This window comes from Podarcis muralis, chromosome 2, assembly GCF_964188315.1.
Source record: "Podarcis muralis chromosome 2, rPodMur119.hap1.1, whole genome shotgun sequence".
Lineage (NCBI taxonomy): Eukaryota > Metazoa > Chordata > Lepidosauria > Squamata > Lacertidae > Podarcis > Podarcis muralis.
The window spans coordinates 103,620,376-103,644,485 of NC_135656.1; the positions used below are offsets into that span (position 1 = coordinate 103,620,376).

The 24,110-nt window shown below is 45.0% G+C and overlaps 1 protein-coding gene across 1 annotated transcript; it reads left to right on the top strand.

Moving 5' to 3' along the window:
• Nucleotides 1-5,059: 5,059 nt before the first annotated feature.
• On the top strand, nucleotides 5,060-16,147 carry LOC114590915 (monoacylglycerol lipase ABHD6-like). The gene is made up of 8 exons (XM_028717527.2): nucleotides 5,060-5,187; nucleotides 7,844-8,000; nucleotides 10,296-10,409; nucleotides 10,814-10,946; nucleotides 11,308-11,465; nucleotides 12,968-13,022; nucleotides 14,349-14,449; nucleotides 15,636-16,147. Exons 1-8 carry the CDS (start codon nucleotides 5,078-5,080, stop codon nucleotides 15,810-15,812), a joined length of 1,005 nt encoding a protein of 334 aa, XP_028573360.2. The 5' UTR covers nucleotides 5,060-5,077; the 3' UTR covers nucleotides 15,813-16,147.
• Nucleotides 16,148-24,110: the final 7,963 nt, after the last annotated feature.

Consider the following 24,110-nt stretch of genomic DNA (forward strand, 5'->3'; position numbering starts at 1 on the left):
TTATATTATATTATATTATATTATATTATATTATATTATATTATATTATATTATATTATATTATATTATATTATATTATATTATATTATATTAACGTTGTAATTTTGTGTTTTGAACCATGCTGAGATCTACAGATGACAGGCAGTATAAAAATTTAAAAAGTTTTTTTTTTAAATTCTTTACTAATATTTAAAAGATTGATAGCCTACTCTTCATTGGTACCAATACCAGGGCAGGGATTCAAAATGAAACATTATTATTATTATTATTATTATTATTATTATCCCATCAGTAAAACAAAAAACAAAACAAAAAAGCAATTCTAAAAGCATCAGCAAAGGCACCGAAAGAGAACAGAACAAAGAGGGCTAAAAGTCACTTGCGAAGATCAAATTAAATCGTTATAATAAACACCTTAGAAGCCTGGGTGATCAGTGCTGAAATCATAGAATTGTAGAGTTGCAAGGTAACTGAATCAACAAAAAATGTATGATGAAGAGCCAGTGTGGTGTAGGGTTAGAGCAATGGACCTAGGAGAGCAAGGATCGAGTCTCCACTCAGCCATGAAGTTCACTGGGTAGCCATGGACCAGTCACTGCCTCTCAGCCCAGCCTATCTCACAGGGTTTTTGTGAGGATAAAAAGGGGAGAAGGCAAACCATGTATGCCGCCTTGAGCATCTTGGAGGAAAGGGAGGGGTTAAAACAATAATAAATAAATAACTGTGCAAATTAAAATTAGATCTCAAGCTTAACATGAGTCAACAGTGTGATGCAGCAGCAAAAGAAGTTAACACTATACTAGGCTGCATCAACAGAAGTCTAGTGTCCAGATCAAGGGAAGCCATAGTCTTGCTCTATTCTGCCTTGGTCAAACCACACCTAGAATGCTGTGTCCAATTCTGGGCTCCACAATTTAAGAAGGATGTTGACAAGCTGGAACGTGTGCAGAGGAGGGCAACCAAGATGATCAAGGGTCTGGAAACCAAGCCTTATGAGGAATGGTTGAAGGAGCTGGGTATGTTTAGCCTGGAAAAGAGGAGACTGAGAAGAGATATGATAGCCAACTTCAAATATCTTAAGGGCTGTCACATGGAGGAGGGAGCATGCTTGATTTCTTCTGCTCTGGAGAGTAGGACTTGAACCAATGACTTCAAGTTACAAAAAGCAGATTCTGATTAAACATTTGGGGGGAGGGGGAATCTATTCAGCTGAGCAAATGGGCAGGACCTTTGCCTTATAAAGTCAACTATTTCCTTATGGATAAACCTTCAGAAGAGTCCAACTGCATACATACTGTTACACGCCACTCCCAATCTCCACAGCAAGGAGTTCCAGGCGCTGCCTGGACTGAGCTGGCAGTAAATCGGACTGTGCAAGCTGGAGTTAGCAATAACACGGTCTGCACAAGCTTGGTGGTGTAATGAGCCCAGCAGTTCATCCCCAGTAGGACTCGACCAATGGATCAGTTGCAGAGATGGAAAGTCCCTGCTTCCTCATAGCCGTTTAAGCCCCCTCCTCTCCAGGGCTTTCTCCAAGCAATCAGAGACTGTGCCTGTGTGGAGAGTGTCACTGCTCCACCCATTTTAGCCCTCTTCTGGTTCTGGGAGACAATGGGGAGGGGAGTTTGTTGCAGCAAAAATTCCTTTTCACCAACCTGACTCATTTTTGCCTCTTGGCCTCCCTCCTCTCCTGCTTCTGCTTCTGTCTCTGCTTCTGGTATTCTCTCTGCCACAGACTCTCCCAGCTCACTAAGTCCCGTTACCTCTTCAGCTTCCGACACCTGCTCCTCCCAGTCTGCTCCCTCTTCTCCCTCATCGTTGTCCCACCACCACTCCCCAGGTTCTGATCCTTCTTCCCTTGGTGTTTCCCCATCTGGTTCCTATCACTATTCCTCTGCATCCAACCAGTCCATGACAGGCACTTACCTAAGGCCTTTGTTTTCTTTTTTTGAAATGAAACACAGCAGAGACTGTGGTGTCTTTATGATCTATGGTTTATTTACACATATATACAACCTGAGTCTATGTAGGAATGGTCCACAACATTCATACTCCAAGAGGTTGTGGCTTCTTCCATAGCTACCATTGCTCTCAAACGTTGCCCTTTGCCTCTCTCTCTCTCTCTCCAGCACGCTGCTTCCCAGCTTTGTTGCTTAACTCCTCCCTGCAAGCCCAAAACTCATGGCTTTATCTCTGGAGTCAAAAGGGCCCCACCTCTTTGTTCTCTGTGGCGAGTTCCTTTGATGCGCTGTTGTGCTAAACGGCTCATTACCCCACAGGCTACCACCTCCATGGAACTTAGTCAAGAGTAAATTAGCACCCGCTTGCCTTCTTTAGCCTGTAACACGTGCTAATTCCAGAGGGTTTAGACATGTCTAATATGCAGGTCAAATACACACATGGGTCTAGCTATCACCTCACATATGGTGTGAGGAGAGACTAGCTTTCAACACCTCAAATCTTAATTAAATTCTAGCACCTATAAACCTATTTTTATTCATTTATTTATTTATTTAATTTATACCCGCAAGTTTCAGGGTGGTTCACAGAATAAAATCAGAATATAAAACCACAAAATACATAATCAAAATAAAAACAACAACCCAATAACTCCCCCCTCAAAAAACCCCCCACATTTTTGAAGGGCATAGGATGTCAATCAAATCAATCAAAGGCCTGGCTAAAACGGAACATTTTAAAAAACAACAACAACAAACAGTGGTCAGGAATGGTGGGAGTTGTAGTTCAAGGACATCTGGGTTTTACCCCCCCCCCTCACATGCTGCACCCCACACAGTCCACCCTGGGGTTTGTAGCCCCCAGGATAAGCAGCCAGAATAATCATGGGAATAGTTGCTTCTAATCTGCCGGAGGTTCAAATGGGTTTTACTTCTGCCTGGGAGGTGATGATGAGAGAAATTATTTCCCTTGGCTCAGGCGCTGCCCAGAACAGTTTCACTCAGAGCACTACTGCATCTTTCAAGATCTGTTTCAAGATCTTGTGGGAAGCTATCCAGAGGTTTGGAGCCAGGTGCATCAACAACACACTCATAACACACAATTGGGTTGCAATTCACCAACACCTCCAGAAGCATTTGTCTTAGTCCTAATCAGGCTTTTGGGGTGAATCACAAGGAGGACAAGCTGAATCCGGGCAGAAGAGGGTTGATGAGAACAGAGCACAGGTAGGTAGCAATGAAAGAAGACATGGTTTTTCCATTCCCACACTGTGTCTGTCACATGCAACCCTGTTCCTGTTCTGCTGCAGTTCATCTTCCACCAACACGTACATGATTATCGCGCTGCCCATTGTGGGGAAACTCTGTAATTTACGGAATTCATGTAATAATGAAAACTGCGTTGCTGTAACGTTACTCCATTACCATTTCTTCAAATGCAAGGGGAAAGAAATGCAAATGGCGGGCGGGGGGAGGAGATGCAATAGATGATATACTTTTTACCAGACTGAAAGCAGCAATACCTAACATATTCACTGGATTGCTTTCTGTTTCTCACATGGGACAAATAAGCAAACACATGCAGTTTCTGCTTGTATTGGAATACACCAACACCCCTAAAGGTTGTTGTTGTTTAGTCATTTAGTCGTGTCCGACTCTTTGTGACCCCATGGACCAGAGCATCCCAGGCACTCCTGTCTTCCACTGCCTCCCACAGTTTGGTCAAACTCATGCTGGTAGCTTCAAGAACACTGTCCAACCATTTTGTCCTCTGCCGTCCCCTTCTCCTTGTGCCCTCCATCTTTTCCAACATCAGGGTCTTTTCCAGGGAGTCTTCTTTTATCATGAGGTGGCCAAAGTATTGGAGCCTCAGCTTCAGGATCTGTCCTTCCAGTGAGCACTCAGGGCTGATTTCCTTCAGAATGGATAGGTTTGATGATCTTGCAGTCCATGGGACTCTCAAGAGTCTCCCCCAGCACCATAATTCAAAAGCATCAATTCTCCGGCAATCAGCCTTTATGGTCCAGTTCTCACTTCCATACATCACTACTGGGAAAGCATGGATCACACAGCTAGGCTACCCAGCTCTATTTTATTAACTTTAAGTATCTTTTCTTCCAATTGCCTTGTTGATGAAACACACCAAGACGAAGGCCTCCCAGGCTTGTGTGTTGAGCATGCTGCTTTATGGAAGTGAGAGGTGTGCAACTTACAACCATCAGGAGCAATGCCTCAACAACTTCCACACACACTGTGTCAGGAGGATCTGGAGCATCACATGGCAGGACAGCATCTCAAACAAAGATGTGCTCCCCCTAGCCCACATTCCCAGAATGTTCGCACTCCTGTCTCAGCAAAGTCTACGCTGGCTTGGTCATGTCCACAGAATGGAAGATGTCAGGATCCCCAAAGACGTGCTCTACAGGGAGCTGGCTTCAGGCACCAGGCTTATTGGTGGAACAACTCCCAAGACAGACAGATTCCAACAACATGAGAGATTTGTCCCCATCACCCTCCCTGTTGAGTTCCACAAGGGGCAGCCCTGATATTATGGCGGAGGAAGCTGGCAGCCAGTGCTCTCCTCTGGACTGGTTGTAAGTCTTAGTCAAGCAGGTGGGGGCTGGTTGAGGTTGATGGGGCAGTGTCACATTTGACCAAATGAAGCAGCCTCTATATAAGAAATCAGCTTCTGGTATTATAGTGGTCCACTTCTAACGCTAATGTTATACTGGTTGTTTTCTTTATGGATGCATTAACCACACCGCATGTCCATCACATGTGAAGATTATTTCCTCTTCTCTTCTGACATTCCTAAAAATTAACCTCAAATGTACCTTTGGAATAATATAGCATCTGGTCATAACCTGAAAACAATTTTCTTTCCAATAAATGCACAAAGAAAAATTATTACCCTACTTCAAAATATATCTCCAAATGTCAAAAGAAACAGGTCTCTCAACTAATCCTAAGATTTCTTTATCTGCTCTTCTGGGAAATGAAATTCTAGCAGAACTGCAGGCATTAGGATTGACATCCTATTAACTGACTTTATTCTTTTCTTTGATTGTCTGATTGGTTTATTATGTGCAGACCGCAAAGAATCACCTTAACTAGCAGACATGGATCTCACCGTGATCAAGACGATTTTTCGCATCCCTATGACTATCCTATCAAACCTTTTCGTGCGGTACCATGCGTTGCCTTCACTAATATTCAGGACCATGATGTGGTGAGTGCATAGCTCAGGTTATATACAGCAGTGGTGGGGTATCTGTGGCCCTCCAGATGTTGTTGGACCCCAGCTCCCATCAGCCTCAGCAGGAATGTTCAAGTGTGATGAGTGTTGGGAGTCCACCAACATCTGATACATGAATTGACTTTCATCCATGGTCAACTATGCAGTGTCCTAACCAGGAAGCAGTATCTGTCTGGTGCAAGTTCAGAAGCCAGGAAGCCAGGAAGCTAACAGCTGCAATAGGACAGCGAGGGAGAATCTGTGGTCCTCCGCTGTTCTCAGACTCCAGCTCCCATCAGTTCCAGTCATCATGAGCAATGGTCAGGGTTGATGGGAATTAGAGTCCAACAACATCCAGAGGGTCACCTGTTTCCAACACCCTGCACTAGGTCTGACTCTAGTATCTAGAGCAGGTGTGGGTAAGTTTTGGCTTTCCAGCTGTTGTTAAACTACAACTCCCATCAACCCAAACAAGCATCAGAGGCAGGAATCCTGATGATCCTGATGGAGGGCTGGCTTAGTTGCCAAACAAATCGGCTCCCAAACGCTGCAAACCTGGGAGTAAGTGTTCTGGTTTGCGAACGTTTTTTGGCAGCCGAACATCAAATGCGACTTCTGCTTGAGTGCAGGAAGCACCTGCAGCCAATCGGAAGCCACTCCTTGGTTTTCAAACGGTTTCAGGAGTCGAACGGACTTCCGGGATGGATTAAGTTCAAGAACCAAGGAACCACTGTACATGAATCTATGAGAGGAGAAGATAAAAAAGGAACAAAAACAAGGAAGTAACAGCTTGCCAAACAACACTAGCAAAGAAGAGCCATAAATAAACAGGATGGCAATAAATGGCCCCTTTAAGGAGTCTAAGGCTATACTTTTAAAGCACATCCGAAGCACAGTCTTTCCTTCAAAGAATTCTGGGTACTGTAGTTTCTTAAAGGTTGCTGGCAATGGCAACTGTGTGGCAGGTAAACTACAGCACCCAGAATTCTTTGAGCGGAGGTATGTTTTGAGTGTGCTTTAAAGCAGTGTTTCCCAACCTTGGGCCTCCAGCTGTTTTTGAACTACAACTCCCATCATCCCTGACTAGCAAGACCAGTGGCAAGGGATGATGGGAATTGTAGTCCAAAAACAGCTGGAGGCCCAAGGTTGGGAAACACTGCTTTAAAGGCACAGTGTGCTCACAACCTAAATCCAATGTAATTTTTTTGAACGGGAAGCAGGTGTACCAAAAAAGGGCAAAGAGATTCAAATTTTGACACACAGAGAAGTCAGGCTAGGAATTGTGTCTTTCCCTAGGCTATCAAACCATCAGTAACCTCAGGATTGCAACTCTCTGCTGTGGGAGGGTAACTGGCAGCTGTTCCTCAGGATCGTACAGGTTGTTTTCTCTGGTAGTTATGATGGCTCAATGCACCGAAACTCCTAAGGACCGCTCCCAATGGCTTCAGAAAGGAACACAGAAAGCTGCCTGCTGACTTAGATCATTTGGTCCATTTAGCTGGTAGACCAGCAGCCCTGACGGGAGATGGTAGAGCTTTAGAGTACAGCATACATCCCACCCAAAAAAATAATAATCCTGGAAACTTTAGTTTGTTAAGGGTGCCAAGGACTGTTGGGAGACCTCTGTTCAGCTCACAGCTACAATTCCCAGAATTCCCTAGGAAGAGGGACTCTGTGAGGGTCATAGGAGCCTCTTGACAACTCTCAGCACCCATAACAGATTACAGCTCCCAGGATTCTTTGGGGAAAGCCATAGCTGCCTGAAGGGACACGGGTGGTGCTGTGGGTTAAACCACAGAACCTAGGACTTGCCAATCAGAAGGTTGGCGGTTCGACTCCCCGTGACGGGGTGAGCTCCCGTTGCTCGGTCCCTGCTCCTGCCAACCTAGCAGTTCAAAAGCACATCCAAGTGCAAGTAGATAAATAGGTACTGCTCTGGTGGGAAGGTAAACAGCGTTTCCATGCACTGCCCTGGTTCGCCAGAAGTGGCTTAGTCATGCTGGCCACATGACCTGGAAGCTGTACACCAGCTCCCTCGGCCAATAAAGCGAGATGAGTGCCACAACTCCAGAGTCGGCCACGACTGGACCTAATGGTCAGGGGTCCCTTTACTTTTACCTTTATAGCTGCTTGAAAGTAGTATCATCCTGCTTTAAATATATGGTGCAAATGGGGCCTTGGACACTCAGCTGTTATGTAATAATATCTGATTATTTATATCATAAACCAAATAGATATTAATATACAGTGGAACCTCTGGTAACGAACTTAATTCGTTCCGGAGGTCCGTTCTTAACCTGAAACTGTTCTTAACCTGAGGTACCACTTTAGCTAATGGGGCCTCCTGCTGCCACAGCGCCACCAGCGCATGATTTCTGTTCTCATCCTGAGGTAAAGTTCTTAACCCAAGGTACTACTTCTGGGTTAGCGAAGTCTGTAACCTGAGGTGTTTGTAACCCAAGTTACCAGTGTAATCAATTCCGATGGCTGAGGAGACTTCAGAGCCCTGGAAACAGATAGGGTTGGCTGCAATATGTGTTAGACAGCAGGCCAAAGCAAAGCTGGTGAGCAGCAGAAACTCTGCCACCCTGCTGTCAACTGGAAGTGCAAAATCACTCTTGCCTCATCTTGCTTCTCTCTATACTTTTAGGTTCAAACGTCATAGAAGGGGTGTGAAAGTGGAGCACGTGGATTGTGATGGCTACCGATTCAGTTACTTCACGCGGGGGCAGCCCGGACCTCGGCCATCCATGTTGATGCTTCATGGTTTCTCTCTTGACAAAAACATATGGTTAAATACAATCCAAGTAGGTTCCCATTTTGTTATTCGGACAATGCCCAATATTTGCCCAGGGAGCTGCTTCAAACTGGACAACTGGCACCTTTGCAAGTGCCACAAAAATGCTCATTCTGCACTTATAAGGAATCAATCATTTAGCGTGGCCACAACAACACTCTGGAACTCTCTATCCCTTGACTATATTTATTTGTTAAATTTGTATCTCACCCTTCCTTCCCTTGCTATATTGTTTTGTATGCAAATCATATTTTGTTTAGGCAAGTCTACCCAGAAATGTAAAGCTGACACGTATTTCAATATGTAATTTTACTTGACCATATATAGTTTAAACTGTTGCTTATTTTGATTATGGTGCTTTTGAAGGTTAGCTTGTTTTTAACTCTGGCTTTGATTGGTAACAACTTTAATATATATTTTATGAAAACCACTTAGAGGCTTTTTCACAATTAAGCAGTATACAAATTCTGTTAAATAAAGGAACAAAGCAGCTCCATCCACACCCTACATGCAAAGCACTCCCATACCATGTTAACAGTCACGGCTTCCCCCAAAGAATCCTGGGAAATGTAGTTAAGGCTCCCCTAACAGACTTAACAAACTACAGCTCCCAGGATTCTCTGGGGGAAGCCATGACAGTTTAAAGTGGTATTATACTTTCAATGTATCGTGTAGCTGAGCCCTTTGTTAAACCTCTCTACAAGTAGATAAATAGGTACCGCTCTGGCGGGAAGGTGAACGGTAGTTCCATGCGCTGCTCTGGTTTCACCAAAGCGGCTTAGTCATGCTGGCCACATGACCTGGAAAAACTGTCTGCGGACAAATGCCAGCTCCCTCAGCCAGTAAAGCGAGATGAGCGCCACAACCCCAGAGTCGTTCGTGACTGGACTTAACAGTCAGCGGTCCTTTGCCTTTTTTTTTTTTACTGCCTTTCTGCCCTGGCACCCAAGGTTGTTTAAAATCTTAAAATACTAAAACAAACAAAAGATATAAAATACAGAGCAACAGAGTCCTCTCAGGCTGACTGATGGTCTCTCCAGAAGCTGATGGCATAAGGGCCTCCCTCACTTCTACCTTCCCTCAGGTCACACAGGTCTTTCTTAAGCAAGCCCAGGCAAGGTGGGGAAAACGGCTATCCTAGCAGCTCTCTTGGGCTGTTGATGGTTCCAGCAAGAGCTGACGGTTTGTGTGCTCCCAGTCTGTACATATGAGACGGGCCTGCTAAAAAAATATGCCACCTTAACCACACCACCCTTCAGCAACGAAGAGGTCCAGTTATGCGGTTGGTAGAGCATGAAACACTTACACACTGGGCAAAAGATTCCTGCATTGCAGAGTGTTGGACTAGATAGCCCTTGTGGGCCCTTCCAGCTACAATTTTATGATCCTCTATGATTCTATGAGGGACGCAGGTGGCGCTGTGGGTTAAACCACAAAGCCTAGGACTTGCCGATCAGAAGGTCGGCGGTTCGAATCCCCATGATGGGGTGAGCTCCCGTTGCTTGGTCCCTGCTCTTGCTAACCTAGCAGTTTGAAAGCACGTCAAAGTGCAAGTAGATAAATAGGTACTGCTCTGGTGGGAAGGTAAACGGCGTTTCCATGCGCTGCTCTGGTTCGCCAGAAGTGGCTTAGTCATGCTGGCCACATGACCCGGAAACTGTACGCTGGCTCCCTCGGCCAATAAAGCGAGATGAGCGCCGCAACCCCAGAGTCGGTCACGACTGGACCTAATGGTCAGGGGTCCCTTTCAGGGACGCGGACTTATAAAAAATATTGGGGGGGCCCGGGAAAGCTCATGAATAATAAATAAGCTCATGAATATGCAAATAAAGTGGCTCCGGCCCTAAATAGGGCAAGCCACGCCCCCCAGCCAGCCAATCGGCTGGCTGGGAGGTGTGGCCAGTCGGGATTCCCCTGTTCTCGCGGGGGCCAGGAGGAAGGAAATTCCCCCCGGCAGTGCCTTGGCAGTGGCGGTGGTGCTGCGAAGCAGCGAGGCAGGAGCCCCCGCCCCCGGGGATTCCCTAATCTCGCGGGGGACGGCCGGGGCTCTCCGACTAGGGCGCGCGGCTGGCTGGCTGGCTGGCTGGCGAGGGAGCAGGTGGGGAGGAGGCGGGGGACGGCGGCGGCGCTCTGCTGGAAGGGCGCCCGAGATTATTGGGGGGGCTGAGCCCCCCCAAAAAAATTTTTGAGGGGGCTCGAGCCCCCTCAGGCCCCATGGTGTCGGCGCCTATGGTCCCTTTACCTTTATGATTCTATGCTTGTTTTGATTCCTTGGTTTTGTATGAAGAACGTAGTCTTTCCACAGCTCTTTCCTCGTAACCTCCACTTGATCTGCCTTGACATGCCCGGTCATGGAGAAACCACTCGCCTGCTGGGGGAAAGCTACACAGCTGCAGCTCAGACGAAACGGATACACCAGGTAAGGCCTCCGTTTACCCAACAGAGACCCATTCTATCTTGAAAGCTGGCAGGCGAGTGGTTCCCAGAGAAGACCTTTTACTGATTGGTGGAATGTGGGAATTGTCATCATGGCTGACGGTGTGATCACTTCATCTGGGGCCAATGGGCCGCTTAGAAGAAACCAAGTTGGGAATTGAACCCTGGTTTGCAGGTTGTGGCCCAACACTCTAGGAGTGGCCTGGTTTTGTGTGTTGAATAACTGCCCAATGAAACAGATCACCGTATTCTCTGGAAAACACCCTGCCTGGCTTAGTTGCTACAATAGGGTCATAAAACTGCCTAAATATATGTAACACGATTTCTCTTTACCTGCACTGCATAAAAATAAGTAATAATTTAATAATAATATTTTTATTATTTCAGTTTGTTGAGGCCATTGGCCTGAGCAAAAAGCCTTTTCACCTGGTTGGCATGTCTATGGGAGGAATGGTTGCCGGCGTTTATGCTGCTCAGTACCCATCTGAAATTTCCTCCTTGTCCCTCCTTTGCCCGGCAGGTGAGTACCAAAATTCTTCAGATCTCCTTCTCCAGTCGCCCTTTCAAAATGACATGGGTGATTCTTCCTAGAAACTCAGAACTAAGTCATAGCATCGCAGAGTTGGAGGTGATCCCAGGGGTCATCTAGTCCAACCTCCTGCAATGTAGGAATCTTTTGGCCAATGTGGAGCTGGAGCCCATGGTAATGGTGACCTTCTTATGGAACATTCTCCCCGGCAGGTGCCTTGCCATTTACTTTTGAAGTTGCTTTGACTAGTTGATCCTTTAAATTCTGCTGCCATCTTGTCTGTTGAAACTGGGGTTGTGCCACGAATTGCTTTGGTTTGTCTGGACATTCTGCATTGTCTCCCAACTCCTAGGTCTAAAGTATCCAACAGAAAACGAATTCTTCATGCGCTTAAAAGAGCTGATTCAAGCCAAGAACCCTGAGGATACGACTCTTATTCCAGTGACTGACAAGCAGGGCAAACACTTGTTCAAACTCTGCTTGCATCGCCCCAACATTGTAAACACACAGGTGAGGGAAGCTGTACTCCAAAGAATGCCCAATCCCCTGCAGTGATGTCTCCTACCTATGCCAACATCCTATCCCCACTCCTCAAAACTGCTTAAGCAGGAAAGGCACAGGCTGAAATCTGAAAACTATGGAATTGGCTCCCACAGTATAGGTAGATATGGCTCCCAACTTGGGTGGCTTTTAAAAAGGATTGGATCAATTTCTGGAAGAGGATATCCACAGCTAACAGCCACAATGGCCTTTGGATGCCAGTTGCTGGAGACCACAGAAGGGGAGAGCGCTGTTGCACTGAGGTCCTGCTTGTAGGCTTCTCAAAAGATATCTGGGTGGCCACTGTGAGTGGGGGATGCTGGTCCGGATGGGTCTTTGGCAAGCGAGTGCAAGTTCCCTGTAGGTAATACCAGGATGCCTTTCACCTGCAACTGGTAAATATGATAGGAGCTGGGCCCCCAAAGCCAGCAAGGCTGCCTCATCCCTATTTTGAAGTGAGGTAATGCATGTTAGCATCTAAAGACCACCAATCCATTAGACCATGATAACCAGAGCCCAAAATTACATAACTACACCATTGATTAATGAATGCGGCAGCTAGACTGGTGACTGGGGGCGGCTGCCTAGACCACATAACACCTACATTGGCTCCCAGTACGTTTCCGAGCACAATTCCAAGTGTTGGTACTGACCTTTAAAGCCCTAAATGGCCTCAGCCCAGTATACCTGAACAAGCATCTCAACCCCCATCGTTCAACCTGGACACTGAAGTCCAGCAGTTCCCTCACTGCGAGAAGTGAGGTTACAGGGAACCAGGCAGAGGGCCTTCTCGGTGATGGCACCTGCCCTGTGGAACGGCCTCCCATCAGATGTCAAGGAAATAAACAACTACCTGACTTTTAGAAGACATCTGAAGGTAACCCTGTACAGTGGAACCTCGGGTTACATACGCTTCAGGTTACATATGCTTCAGCCCTGTTTAGGGAAGTTTTTAATGAGTGATGCTTTAATGTATTTTTAAACTTTTGTTGGAAGCCACCCAAAGTGGCTGGGGAAACCCAGCCAGATGGGTGGGGTATAAATAATTGCCAAGAATGAATGTGTAAATACCGGAATGAGCAACTACCACCACAGCTTCTCTACTGTAACAGCCATTTTGCCAATTCGCAGCTGATAATTCCTATAAACTCATAAAAGTGGAACAGTTCTGAGGTGAATTTACTTCCGTTAGCCTCATTTTCATAGCAATGCTTTATTAATTTCTTCACACGCTGTAAAAAAAATAAAAAGGCAACAGATTGGACTTCGCATATTGATATGCCTTATAATTCTTTTTAAATGTCAATATGCCAAGTTTCCATCCGGTCTATGAAATACATAGCCAGAGAATCCAATGTATCACCACCAGCAGCTGCCTTAAGAAAGGAACAACATATCGTTCCCTGACTCGAACCTCACAGCCTTCCGATGTTGTCATCTTTGACTCAGACCTTCTTGTTTTCCATGCTTAGCTGCTGAAGGGTTATCTCGACGATCGGAGACCACATAAGATGTTTTTCATAACATGTAAGTAGGGAAACCAGTTGTGGAGTCGTTCTATGTTGCTTCACACATTACATGGAGTTAAGCCAGCTGTGAATCAGGAGCGCACTCGACAGCTGACAAGCATGCCTGCATAAGTCTGTTGCATTCACACATTCCAGTTTTCTGAAGAAGCAGAAAGCGGCTTGCTAAATATCCTTGAGAGGTGCTCATGCATCAGAGAAAGGGGAAGTTATGGATTCAAGCTATCACTGGAGCATAGAAAGATGTTTTATTGCGTCAGACCATTGGGTCTACTTAGTTATACTGACTGGCAGTGGCTCTCCAGGGTTTCAGACTGGGGACTCTACCAGCACTACCTAGATATGGCCATCAATGGCTACTAGCTATGATATCTGTTATGAGACACATCTGAAATTTTGCAGTAAGGGCCCAAGTAGATGGATGAGTGAGACATCCCTGGTTGTGGTACAGAGGGGTTGCTATTATTCACCCCTTGCACTCCTTCGAAAGGGTGGGATAGAAGTTGAACAAATAATATTTGTTTTTACTGTATTGGCCCGAATATATGCCACACTCCCCCCCCCCAAAAAAAAAAATTTTGACTGTGAAAAGTGGCATATATTTGCGACCTTACAAAAATTGGCTTGGAGTGGGCTTATCCCTGGATGTTGCCTGGCTTGGGCTGAGCCAGTTCCCAAGATGGCGGTGCAGCGAGGGGGTCCCTGAGAGGGAGCCAGAAGGCGGGGAGGAGGAGGAAGGGAGGGAGGAGCACGGACGAGAGAGTGAGCGAGCGAGAAGGTCTGCTAGGAGGAGGAACAGGAGATGCAGCCGGTGTGCTGGGACTGGTGCTAGCCCGAGGTGCTGCCTGGCTTTAACCTGCCAAGGGGCACATGACTCCAGCCAGCTGCCGCCTCTCCCCGCCTGTCCTGGGGGGGGGGGGCATGGCGGTGCTGACCCTCTAGAAGCGCTGCTGTCCACTGCCGCCACCACCGGAGTGATGAAGGCACTGCCTCCTTGGGCCCCGCTCCTCCTCAGGTATTGTCATTTCCTCCCCCCCTCCTTTAATTTTAAAGGGATGACTTATATTCGGGGTGCGGCTTATATTCCAGCCAATACGGTAAATGCAGCAAACTGCAGCTGGGGATGGGGGAGATTAATTAGGAAAACAGCTGGGGAGGCAGCTAAAGGTCCTTCCTCTGTAGCACAGCCCCTGATCAAATTAACACAAGCAGGCAACGTTATATTTTAAAGCTGCAGATGATTGTGATTAGGGATCCCCTCGATGTATCTAGTTCCCCCTCTGCGCATGACAGAAACAGCCCTAACTCTGCTTCCTTGTTGGTAAAGGCTTCTTAGACGTCTCCAGTGCTAAGTCCAGATACAGCCTTCACGACAATATGAGCAAGATTAAGGCACCTACACAGATCATTTGGGGACGGAGTGACAAGGTAAGTTGTGCGTGCACATGCTTGTGTTCCTAGGGAGCGAGGCAAAAAAGGTGAGCCGTTTTGGTGGCATTTCATTTCCCGAGGTTGTTGCTGTTCTGAATGGTTCGTTTATTTAAATTTGGTTCCCACCTTTCATAATGGAAATCATAGCAGGATGCATGGGCTTCCTAGACAGTCTCTCCTCCAGACACTGACCAGGCCCAGACCTGTATTTGCTTTAGCAAGGTGGCTGCATCACATGCTCTCAGACCATGGCCTAGGTTAGCTCAAAACAAATAACTTGGTTCATGGCCTTTATTAAGCTGGACATCTAAGGCAGGAAAAACAAGTGCAGCAAATAATTCCTTCATGGCTTCTACAAACCTAACTGAAACATACATCCTGACACTACAGCCACCAATTGTTAAAACAGATACAAATAGGCACATGCCAACCAACAAACTACCATGTCAGTCCAATCAATATTTGTTTATAATCTGAAATTTAAGGCACCACAATTCCAACACCTGCCCTGTCCTAAGAGAACAGGTAATATGGATGCCCTGGGGAACATAAATTCCCACTGAAGGGATTACATGCTAAATCACATTGGAGTTCAAATTTAGGAAGGTGAATACAAAATGGGATGAAGACCCAGAGTAAGGTGAATAATATTACAATAACTGTGCAATGAGCATTTTTAATGATTCTGTATTTTCTTTGTTGTATTGTGAATTTTACTATTATATGAAAAGTCAATCTGAGATGCTTGTGCAAATAAGCTTAATCAGTTGCTCAGCAGGGCAACTCTACAAGCAGAATTGGGATTCAGCTTGTCACTAAGTACCACTTAGCAGTTGCAAAGTTACTGTGCAAGGTGAAACCTTTCTGAATGGAGCAGGACTTCCTCTCCCTCCTATGTCCACCGCCCCACAAATTTGATCTTGGTTGTTCCCTCAACCCTTTTAGAGCAGATTTGGGGACAGGGGTCCACAGGAGGATGAGAGAGAGGGGAGATTTGTTGGATTCAGTTGTGATTGACTACTGATGATGGTGATGGTGGTAATAGTCATATGATAACACAATATAGATTTATACCACAACTCACCAAAGGTTAGGGATGCTATCAATAGTCACAGGTGAGAGATTTCCTCCCAGTGCCATGCAGACACCGGGGTAAAATATATACTCATTCTTTGTTGTTCAGGTCTTCGATTCGTCCGGCGCAGAAGTTTTGGCAACAGCAATTCCCATCTCCCAAGTGCATATGCTGGATAAATGTGGACACTTCATAGCATTCGAGAGACCCAAGAAATCTGCAAAGCTCATCCTAGAATTCTACAATTCAGTTTGTGACAAAGCAGAAACGAAGAAGGTGGCATAAACCTCACTGAGTCCGGCAGCTGGAGTATTTAAAGGGACTTCCTACTCTGGAAAGAAAAAACACGGGGCATAACATTGTGGGTGTCTGTGCTGGCTTCCCCCATTTGTTACAAGACGGTTATTTATTTATTTCTAAAGTTGGTTCTGTCCCACCTTTCAGCCCTGGACTGACCTTAAGGATTCTGAAATGTTCAAGTTGACTTCTTTCCTTCGATATATTGGAACCCGGAATTAAATTGCACGATTTGCAGCACAGTCCTATGCACGTCTATTTAGTTAGAAGTTAGTCTCACTGAGTTCACTGGGGCTCACTCCCAGAGAAACGGTACAGCAGAGGTGGGGAACCTGTGGTGTTTGTTGTTGTTGGACTCCAAATCCCACCAGCCCCAGTCATTGCCAATGGTCAGGGGTGGAGGAGCTGGGGCCCTATAGCATCTGGGGAGGGCCCACGTTCCCCATGCTAGTGTCACAGCCTTAAATTATAACACCAAACTGCGAGCCTTTATGGAATCATATTGTGTAATTTTTACTTGATGCCTGTCACTTCCCCTCTCCCTTATTTCAAAAATAGGATGCACTTCAGAAACGGACAGATCTGTCAAATGCACCTTGCTATCTCAACAGACAGCATATACATTTTTAAGACAAACTTTAGGCTGCTTCCAAGATGGTGCTGCCATATAGACAGGTCCCTTGTTTTAAAGTCAATATTCCATCTGCCACCAAATCCTTATTCAGACACTTCTCACAATACGTTGCAAAAATAGAAACGCTGCCATTTTTCTCCATCCCTTCAATAAAGCTCTGGCCACACCTCCTCCCTTGTCTGATCTCAGTCCTTTCACCTCTTAACCAAACTGAGCATGCAATGAGAATTCATCTCTCCATACTGGGAAGTCTGTGATGCCCCTCCTCAAATTTTACGAAGTCCCGTGCCCTCCACATCCAGCACAACTGCCTGGTCTTCCCTGTTAAAAGCAATCCAAGCTTCACAAACTGGGCTCACTCCTCTCTGCCTTATATTCACCATTATCTCTCTGCTTCTAATATTCACTGACATTTTCACCACCATCAAGTTGCTCAGAAACTGCAATGGATCTGCTTGGTTTTGGTGCCATTTCTGGGATATCCCCTTGTATCACCTGCATAGTTCTCTACTTCTTTTCCTTCAATTCCTTCCCCCAAAGTGCACATTTTCCATACAGCATATTGCTTAGCCTTTCCCAAGGGAAAAATGAAGCTCTGCAGAACAGACCTATGAATGCCAATCAAAAGAAAGTCCAGCTGTTTCCAATGGTGCTTAGTCCAAAATTAATCTTTAAAGGATTAAAACTTGCCCATTTAACCATGTCTGTTCATATCCCTAGGTGCCCTTGTCTTTTCAGCATTCCTCCAGTGTTGACATTTATATTGTAAGCTCACTGGGGGTTTGTTGTTGTTGTTGTTTAGTCGTTTAGTCGTGTCCGACTCTTCGTGACCCCATGGACCAGAGCACGCCAGGCACCTCTGTCCTCCACTACCTCCCGCAGTTTGGTCAAACTCATGCTGGTAACCTCGAAAACACTATCCTACCATCTCGTCCTCTGTCGCCCTCTTCTCCTTGTGCCCTCCATCTTTCCCAATATCAGGGTCTTTTCTAGGGAGTCTCCTCTTCTCATGAGGTGGCCAAAGTATTGGAGCCTCAGCTTCACGATCTGTCCTTCCAGTGAGCACTCAGGGCTGATTTCCTTAAGAATGGATGCGTTTGATCTTCTTGCAGTCCATGGGACTCTCAAGAGTCTCCTCCAGCACCATAATTCAAAAGCATCAATTCTTCGGCGATCAGCCTTCTTTATGGTCCAGCTCTCACTTCCATACATCACTACTGGGAAAACCATGGCTTTAACTATACGGACCTTTGTTGGCAAGGTGACGTCTCTACTTCTCAAGATGCTGTCCAGGCCTGTCATTGCCCTTCTCCCAAGAAGGAGGCGTCTTTTAATTTCGTGGCTGCTGTCACCATCTGCAGTGATCATGGAGCCCAAGAAAGTAAAATCTCTCACTGCCTCCATTTCTTCCCCTTCTATTTGCCAGGAGGTGATGGGGGTAGGGACCTGGATTTTTTCCTTCCCTTATTCCTCTTTGTAAAGCATCATGTAGCACAGTTTCCAGCAATCCTGTGCTCCTCAGAAGTTTTGGACTACAACTTCTATCAGCCTCAACCAGCCTATGCACTACTAGGCAGTGGGAATTGTACATGAGGATGTCACATAGAGAAACATGGACTATGGACTTTGACATGACTCAGAATTGTTTCTCTTGCTATAATGCGATGAAGGTGATTGTTGATCTATGGGTGGCACCAGCAAAGAGACAAGCATTAGGACTTGAGGTTCTAATTGTCCAAATCTTGTTTTCCTCCTGTTATTTGGGAAAGTTGGTTAATGGGCAAGAGATCTGTGCCCTCCACACTCTTTAGACTTAGCAGAAAGAATAGGCTAGAAAGCAGGACATCATCAAAAGAAAATCCTCATTTAAAAAGTTGTGAAAGGGACAGCCTTCGCCACCTCTGAAGGACATAGCATGTGTTTCTGTCATGCCGTTTAGGAACATGCAAGCGGCAAGGTTATTCTTCCATGGTATACGTCCACAGGGCTTCAAGGAACTTGGCAAAGTAGAGCTTTCTTGTACAAACATAATGCTGATTATCCTGTCAATTACGGTTCAACATTAATAAACCAAACTGAGCATGACTAGCTGGCATTATTAAGGAATGCTTCCCCAGGAAAATGTGCACACAGTCCTTCAACTCGAGAGCTTACCTTTACTTCCCAAAGCTGAAGTTGACAACAGCATTAAAGCTATTCTCCAACTGTACCGAACACTCCAACATGAAACAATCCCCATGTTTAAAAATGAATAGAAAAAACAGAAACATGGAGGCATGACAGAGGCTTACAAACACTTTGCAGATAAGATAGGTACACACACTTTTCTCCCATCCTTATAAATTTTGAAGCTTTGGCTTTTGAAATGTTTGATTGGCATTAGGCTCAGGACAGCTGTAAACTTCACATAAAACAACTGGTGGAACTCACTGCCACAAGATGTGGCTACTAACAGGTGGCTTTATTAAATTATATAAATTCATGGAGTATTAAGTCCATCAATAGCTTATCAGTAACTGTAAGGTATGATAACTAAATCTATGGACCTATTAGGATAACCAAGGGATGGTTTATTACCCCTCATGTCATGTTTTAAAGCTGGGCACTGTTAGGGAAAAAACATACGTAGTACAAGGAGGGCATTTTTTTCTGACTGAGGCGTCAAAAACAGGCTCAAATAGAGAGAGTGGCTTTATAAACTATTATAACCAGTGCTGTACATCTGCTGCAATTCGATGAGTAAAGAGCTCCATTTCCGAAGGATCTGAGTTTTCATTTTAAAGAAGTTCCTAGAATTATATGAGTGGAAGCTATAGATTTCCTGTTGGCAAGGTCATGCCTTAACCACAATTATGCAAAATGAGAACATACTAATTTGCTTAGTTTGCATAATTTATACAAGTCTCAGAAATGGGTTCATTTCTGGGTGAATTTGCTGTAGAACTTGTTGTTGTTATTGTTGTTTAGTCGTTTAGTCGTGTCCGACTCTTCGTGACCCCATGGACCAGAGCACGCCAGGCACCTCTGTCCTCCACTACCTCCCGCAGTTTCGTCAAACTCATGCTGGTAACCTCGAAAACACTATCCAACCATTTCGTCCTCTGTCGCCCCCTTCTCCTTGTGCCCTCCATCTTTCCCAACATCAGGGTCTTTTCCAGGGAGTCTTGTCTTCTCATGAGGTGGCCAAAGTACTGGAGCCTCAGCTTCACGATCTGTCCTTCCAGTGAGCACTCAGGGCTGATTTCCTTAAGAATGGATGCGTTTGATCTTCTTGCAGTCCATGGAACTCTCAAGAGTCTTCTCCAGCACCATAATTCAAAAGCATCAATTCTTCGGCGATCAGCCTGTAGAACTACCCCCCCCCCCCAAAAAAAGTCAGTACACACAGAGACCCGAATATAACATACTCCAACAGCAAGTTCTACTCTATTCCCGCTTTCCACTGGCAAGCAACAGAACACTCAGCCCTGCTCAAACACTGAAATAGGCTACATTACTTTCAGTGCATTTTCTCCTACATGTTCCTAGAAATCTATGGAACAAAGCTTGCTATATTTTGCCACTATATAACTGAATCATTGGTGCTCCTAGGTCCTAAAATTTCCTTTGTATTGAAATGATGTTTTAAAGTGAATTGCAAGTGCAACTTAAGTGGCAAACAAGAACTCAAACAAATGAAGATAAAACTTGCATTAATTTAATGAGAACTCTACGGATCATCCTTCCCGGTGGCAACGGGCTGTTTCCTTTTCATGCAGATCTATTCTCTGTAACAATAATCCTTAAAGCCTTCATAAGCTCAGCTTCAGATATCATAAACAGCTCAAAAAATAGCACTATAAAAACAGCAGTGCCAGCAGGCACTGGACCAGGAGTCAGGTTGGAAGTGGAGCACTCAAGACAGCCATGGGTTGTGGGGCTTCCAGTGACCCAGGTGAGTTGGTGCGGCATGGCAGCAAGAGCTTAAAGGGTTTGCAACAGAGCAGCCAAGAAATGATGTATGGTACCACAACCATGGTCGCAGGTGGCGCTGTGGTCTAAACCACAGAGCCTAGGGCTTGCCGATCAGAAGGTCGACGGTCTGAATCCCCGCAACAGGGTGAGCTCCCGTTGCTCAGTCCCAGCTCCTGCCAACCTAGCAGTTTGAAAGCACGTCAAAGTGCAAGTAGATAAATAGGTACCACTCCAGCGGGAAGGTAAACGGCGTTTCCGTGCGCTGCTTTGGTTCAGAAGCGGCTTAGTCATGCTGGCCACATGATCCGGAAGCTGTCTGTGGAGAAACACCAGCTCCCTTGGCCAGTAAAGCGAGATGAGCGCCGCAACCCCAGAGTTGTCCACGACTGGACTTAATGGTCAGGGGTCCCTTTACCTTACCACAACCTTGGTGAATAATTTTTGCTAAGGGCTACTGAGGAGAGTAGTGGTTTCTTAAGAAAGCAGGGGAGAGTTGCACAAAAACCGCTTGGTATGGGCAGCACTTCTCATCACACTTAAGGGTGTGATGAATCATTCCTTGGACTTTGGGTGGAAGTGGCGAATTAGACAATTAATTGGTCCTGTTTCGCCTTAACTGTGGGAGCTGTCCTGATTGATTTAGTGTGGGGGTACGCAGCTTCAATTTTTTCCCTTTTCTTTTAAAGCTCGTCACAGTAAGTTAACACTGGGGAGTGCGCGTTCAACAACACAATGCTTATTTGCCTTACGCAGGCAGAGCAAATTGTGTTCAATCAAAATTCCTGCACTTCCATGCGGCAACATTATCTGTAAGAGAGAAATGAAGCAAGGAAAATAAATGCTCTGCTGTTAAGGCTGCACACTTTTTGTTTTATTACACATTACAGTGGTACCTTGGTTTAAGAACAGCTTAGTTTATGAACAATTTGGATTAAGAACGCTTCAAACCTGGAAGTAGGTGTTTTGGTTTGTGAACTTTGCCTTGGAATAAGAACATGTTCCGCTTCCTGTTGAGTGTGTTCCATTTGTAAATTGAGTCCCCCACTGCTATGGGAAAGCACGCCTTGGTTTAAGAACACTTTGGTTTAAGAACGGACTTCAGGACGGATTAAGTTCGTAAACCAAGGTACCACTGTATTAGGTAGTGTAAGAGAGGTGCAGGCTAGCCATCAGTGACAGTCCTGCCCATCTTATTCTGTTATTGAAAGACACTACATCTCTTTTTGTCAAACAAAGTAAGATTCTAGGGCTGTGTATCTAATTTGCATGCAAAGCTCCCTATTTCTAAAACTGGATTCTAGTTAAGTCTTAGAGTGTATGGGAGAAGTGTGGTCAAATGTAGCTTGCAGAATCAACATGGGAGCCCAAGAGTTGAGTTTTAGCCAAGTTAAAGACACTGACACTGACAGAAATCAAGGAGAAAAGCAGCAATTTCAAGCAAATTATGCCCCATCTCTAGTTGTGAATTTGGGTCCTAGAGTAGCTAAACAAGCGGAACGACTGGGATGCAGAATCTTTAAATAAAACTAGGCTGTGTTTTAGGTTTCTACAATCACCTCCATTCACATTGCATAACATTTATTTTCCAGGGCCACCAGAATGTGAAGAGAGGTAAGATATGAAAGTAGTGAAAATTGTTACCCAATTGTAAAACGATGAGTGAGTGTTAATTGAGACTTAATTCGATCAACACAAATCTTTTGTTAATGTAAGAAAAATAAAGTTCTAAGAATGCATTTATCAAATCAAAGACCGTAGAATCATAGAATCTGTAGAGATGAAAGGTATCCTGAGAGTCATCTGATACAACTCACTGCAATGCAGGAATCTCAAGAAAGCATCCATGACAGATGGCTACAACTTCTTCCTTTCCCAGTCTTAACCAGAATTTGGCATTTTCATCTTAACAAGGATTTGAAAGAGATCAACTCTGGTTAAGAGGGAATCAGGCTGGCATTAGTTGGTGCAGATGTAACGTTAAAACACTGTTAAAGAGGGCAGAAGGAAAGAAGGGAAAATTTGCTCCAGAAAGTGGAAGAGGAGGAGGGACAGCACAGAGAAAAGTATTTCTTAACCATAGTTAATAAAAATGCCGTAATGTAAGGCTCATAGCATTCTGTCCAAATTTCTTCAAGGTGAAGGAATGGCAACAGGATCCTGGGATATCACCCAGAAAGCCCTTAAAAACACATGAATAAATTACACACGAACAATCACACAATCTGTTACAATATGAGAACATCGCAGCTGCAGACAGCCAGCTTGTTGACATCACATGATGGGGCTGACTGTGGGAAACAATGTTACAGTCAGTTCACAGGGCAATTCACCGGAATTTGCTCAGTGTGTAATATGAGACCTTCCTCTTGCGTATGTACAGGAAGCCTTTGTACCTTGGTTGCTGAAGTCTGAACTGATCGGACATGTTTTATGTAGTGCTGCAAAGTCAGAAATAAAAGGATGTAAATAGATTTCTGGCTATCTCCTTTCCCTGCTGGGAAGCAAGGAGGGAGGGGAGGTGCATTTTCCCACGCTGGGAGATGTCACCTATTGAGACCTATCCTGGACTTGTGGGGATCGCAGCCAGGGAGGTCACTGGTAAACAAGCCGGGAGCCTGGGAGAGTTGCCAGCTTCTCCCGAAAAAGGCTTGTTTTCCAACACAATCACGTGTACACAGCCATGTTCACACATCAAATTAACCATGGTTTATCGTGATTTCCACCAGCTGCACTGAACTTTAGATTCCGGCACTCCCCCTTCCAGCTCCTTGTGTGGCTGGGAAGGAGCACGCAGGAGCTTTTAGTTTCACTTTGAGTAAACCATGACTTCCTGTTCCAGCTGAATCTGGAATTGTAGATCAATGCTACTTTGATCAATTTCAAAACAAGCCAACTCCAAACCTTGAGTTATGAAGCTGGTTTGTTTAAACCAACCAGAGTTAGCATTAACTCATGATCCCCAGTTTGGACAAAATGGGAAGTTGTGTTTTACCGAAAGTGAAAGCATCTACAGTCCTTGTTCCAGTCACAGAAGAAAGAGGAGCAGGGAGGAACCCAAGGATTACTAGGGTTGGACACATCACAAATAAACCTTATCATGATATGTAAACTAGGTGACTGTGCAAACAACCCCAAAATGCCAGGTGTCACGCTTTCACAATTAAATGAGCTTAAGAACCCTGCTTAGAATGACACTCCCATTTAGTGCCAAGTACTATAATTATAAACAAATCATTTCTCGTTCATCTGCTCTTTTGATCAATGACACATTTAATCCAGTAAAAGCCTTTTAATCAAGAAAGCAATCTAACCAATTAGATAACCAATCACTGCAGCTTTCTGCAAAATGCCACTTGAACATTCATATTTGGTGCAAAGGCTTTCGAACTAGTGTTTAAATATTATTGATGAACTCATTTAATGCAATATGCCGCCAACAGAAGCAAGCACTCATTAAAATGTTGTTTTTCTTTTGGTTCAGGGCAGAAAGTGAAGGCAGGTAAGTCGTGTTGCAAAAACACACACACAATGTAAAGTGTCCTTGTGTTAATAGGAACGCAAAGCCACGGGGTGGTTATAATTTGCTTAAAATTATTATTAAATTTGTTAGATGCTTCATCTTGCCCAAGGCAACCCAAAGAGACACACAACCAGTAGTAAATTAAAATGTGGCCTTTAAAAAGGTTATCAAAAGAAAA

What these genes read in the sequence shown, in the direction of transcription:
- LOC114590915 (XM_028717527.2), top strand. Translation starts at nt 5,078, where the DNA reads ATGGATCTCACCGTGATCAAGACGATTTTTCGCATCCCTATGACTATC. An exon ending in CCAACATTGTAAACACACAG is followed by an intron (nt 11,466 to 12,967) that starts GTGAGGGAAGCT and finishes TTCCATGCTTAG; the next exon opens with CTGCTGAAGGGTTATCTCGA. An exon ending in TAAGATGTTTTTCATAACAT is followed by an intron (nt 13,023 to 14,348) that starts GTAAGTAGGGAA and finishes TTGTTGGTAAAG; the next exon opens with GCTTCTTAGACGTCTCCAGT.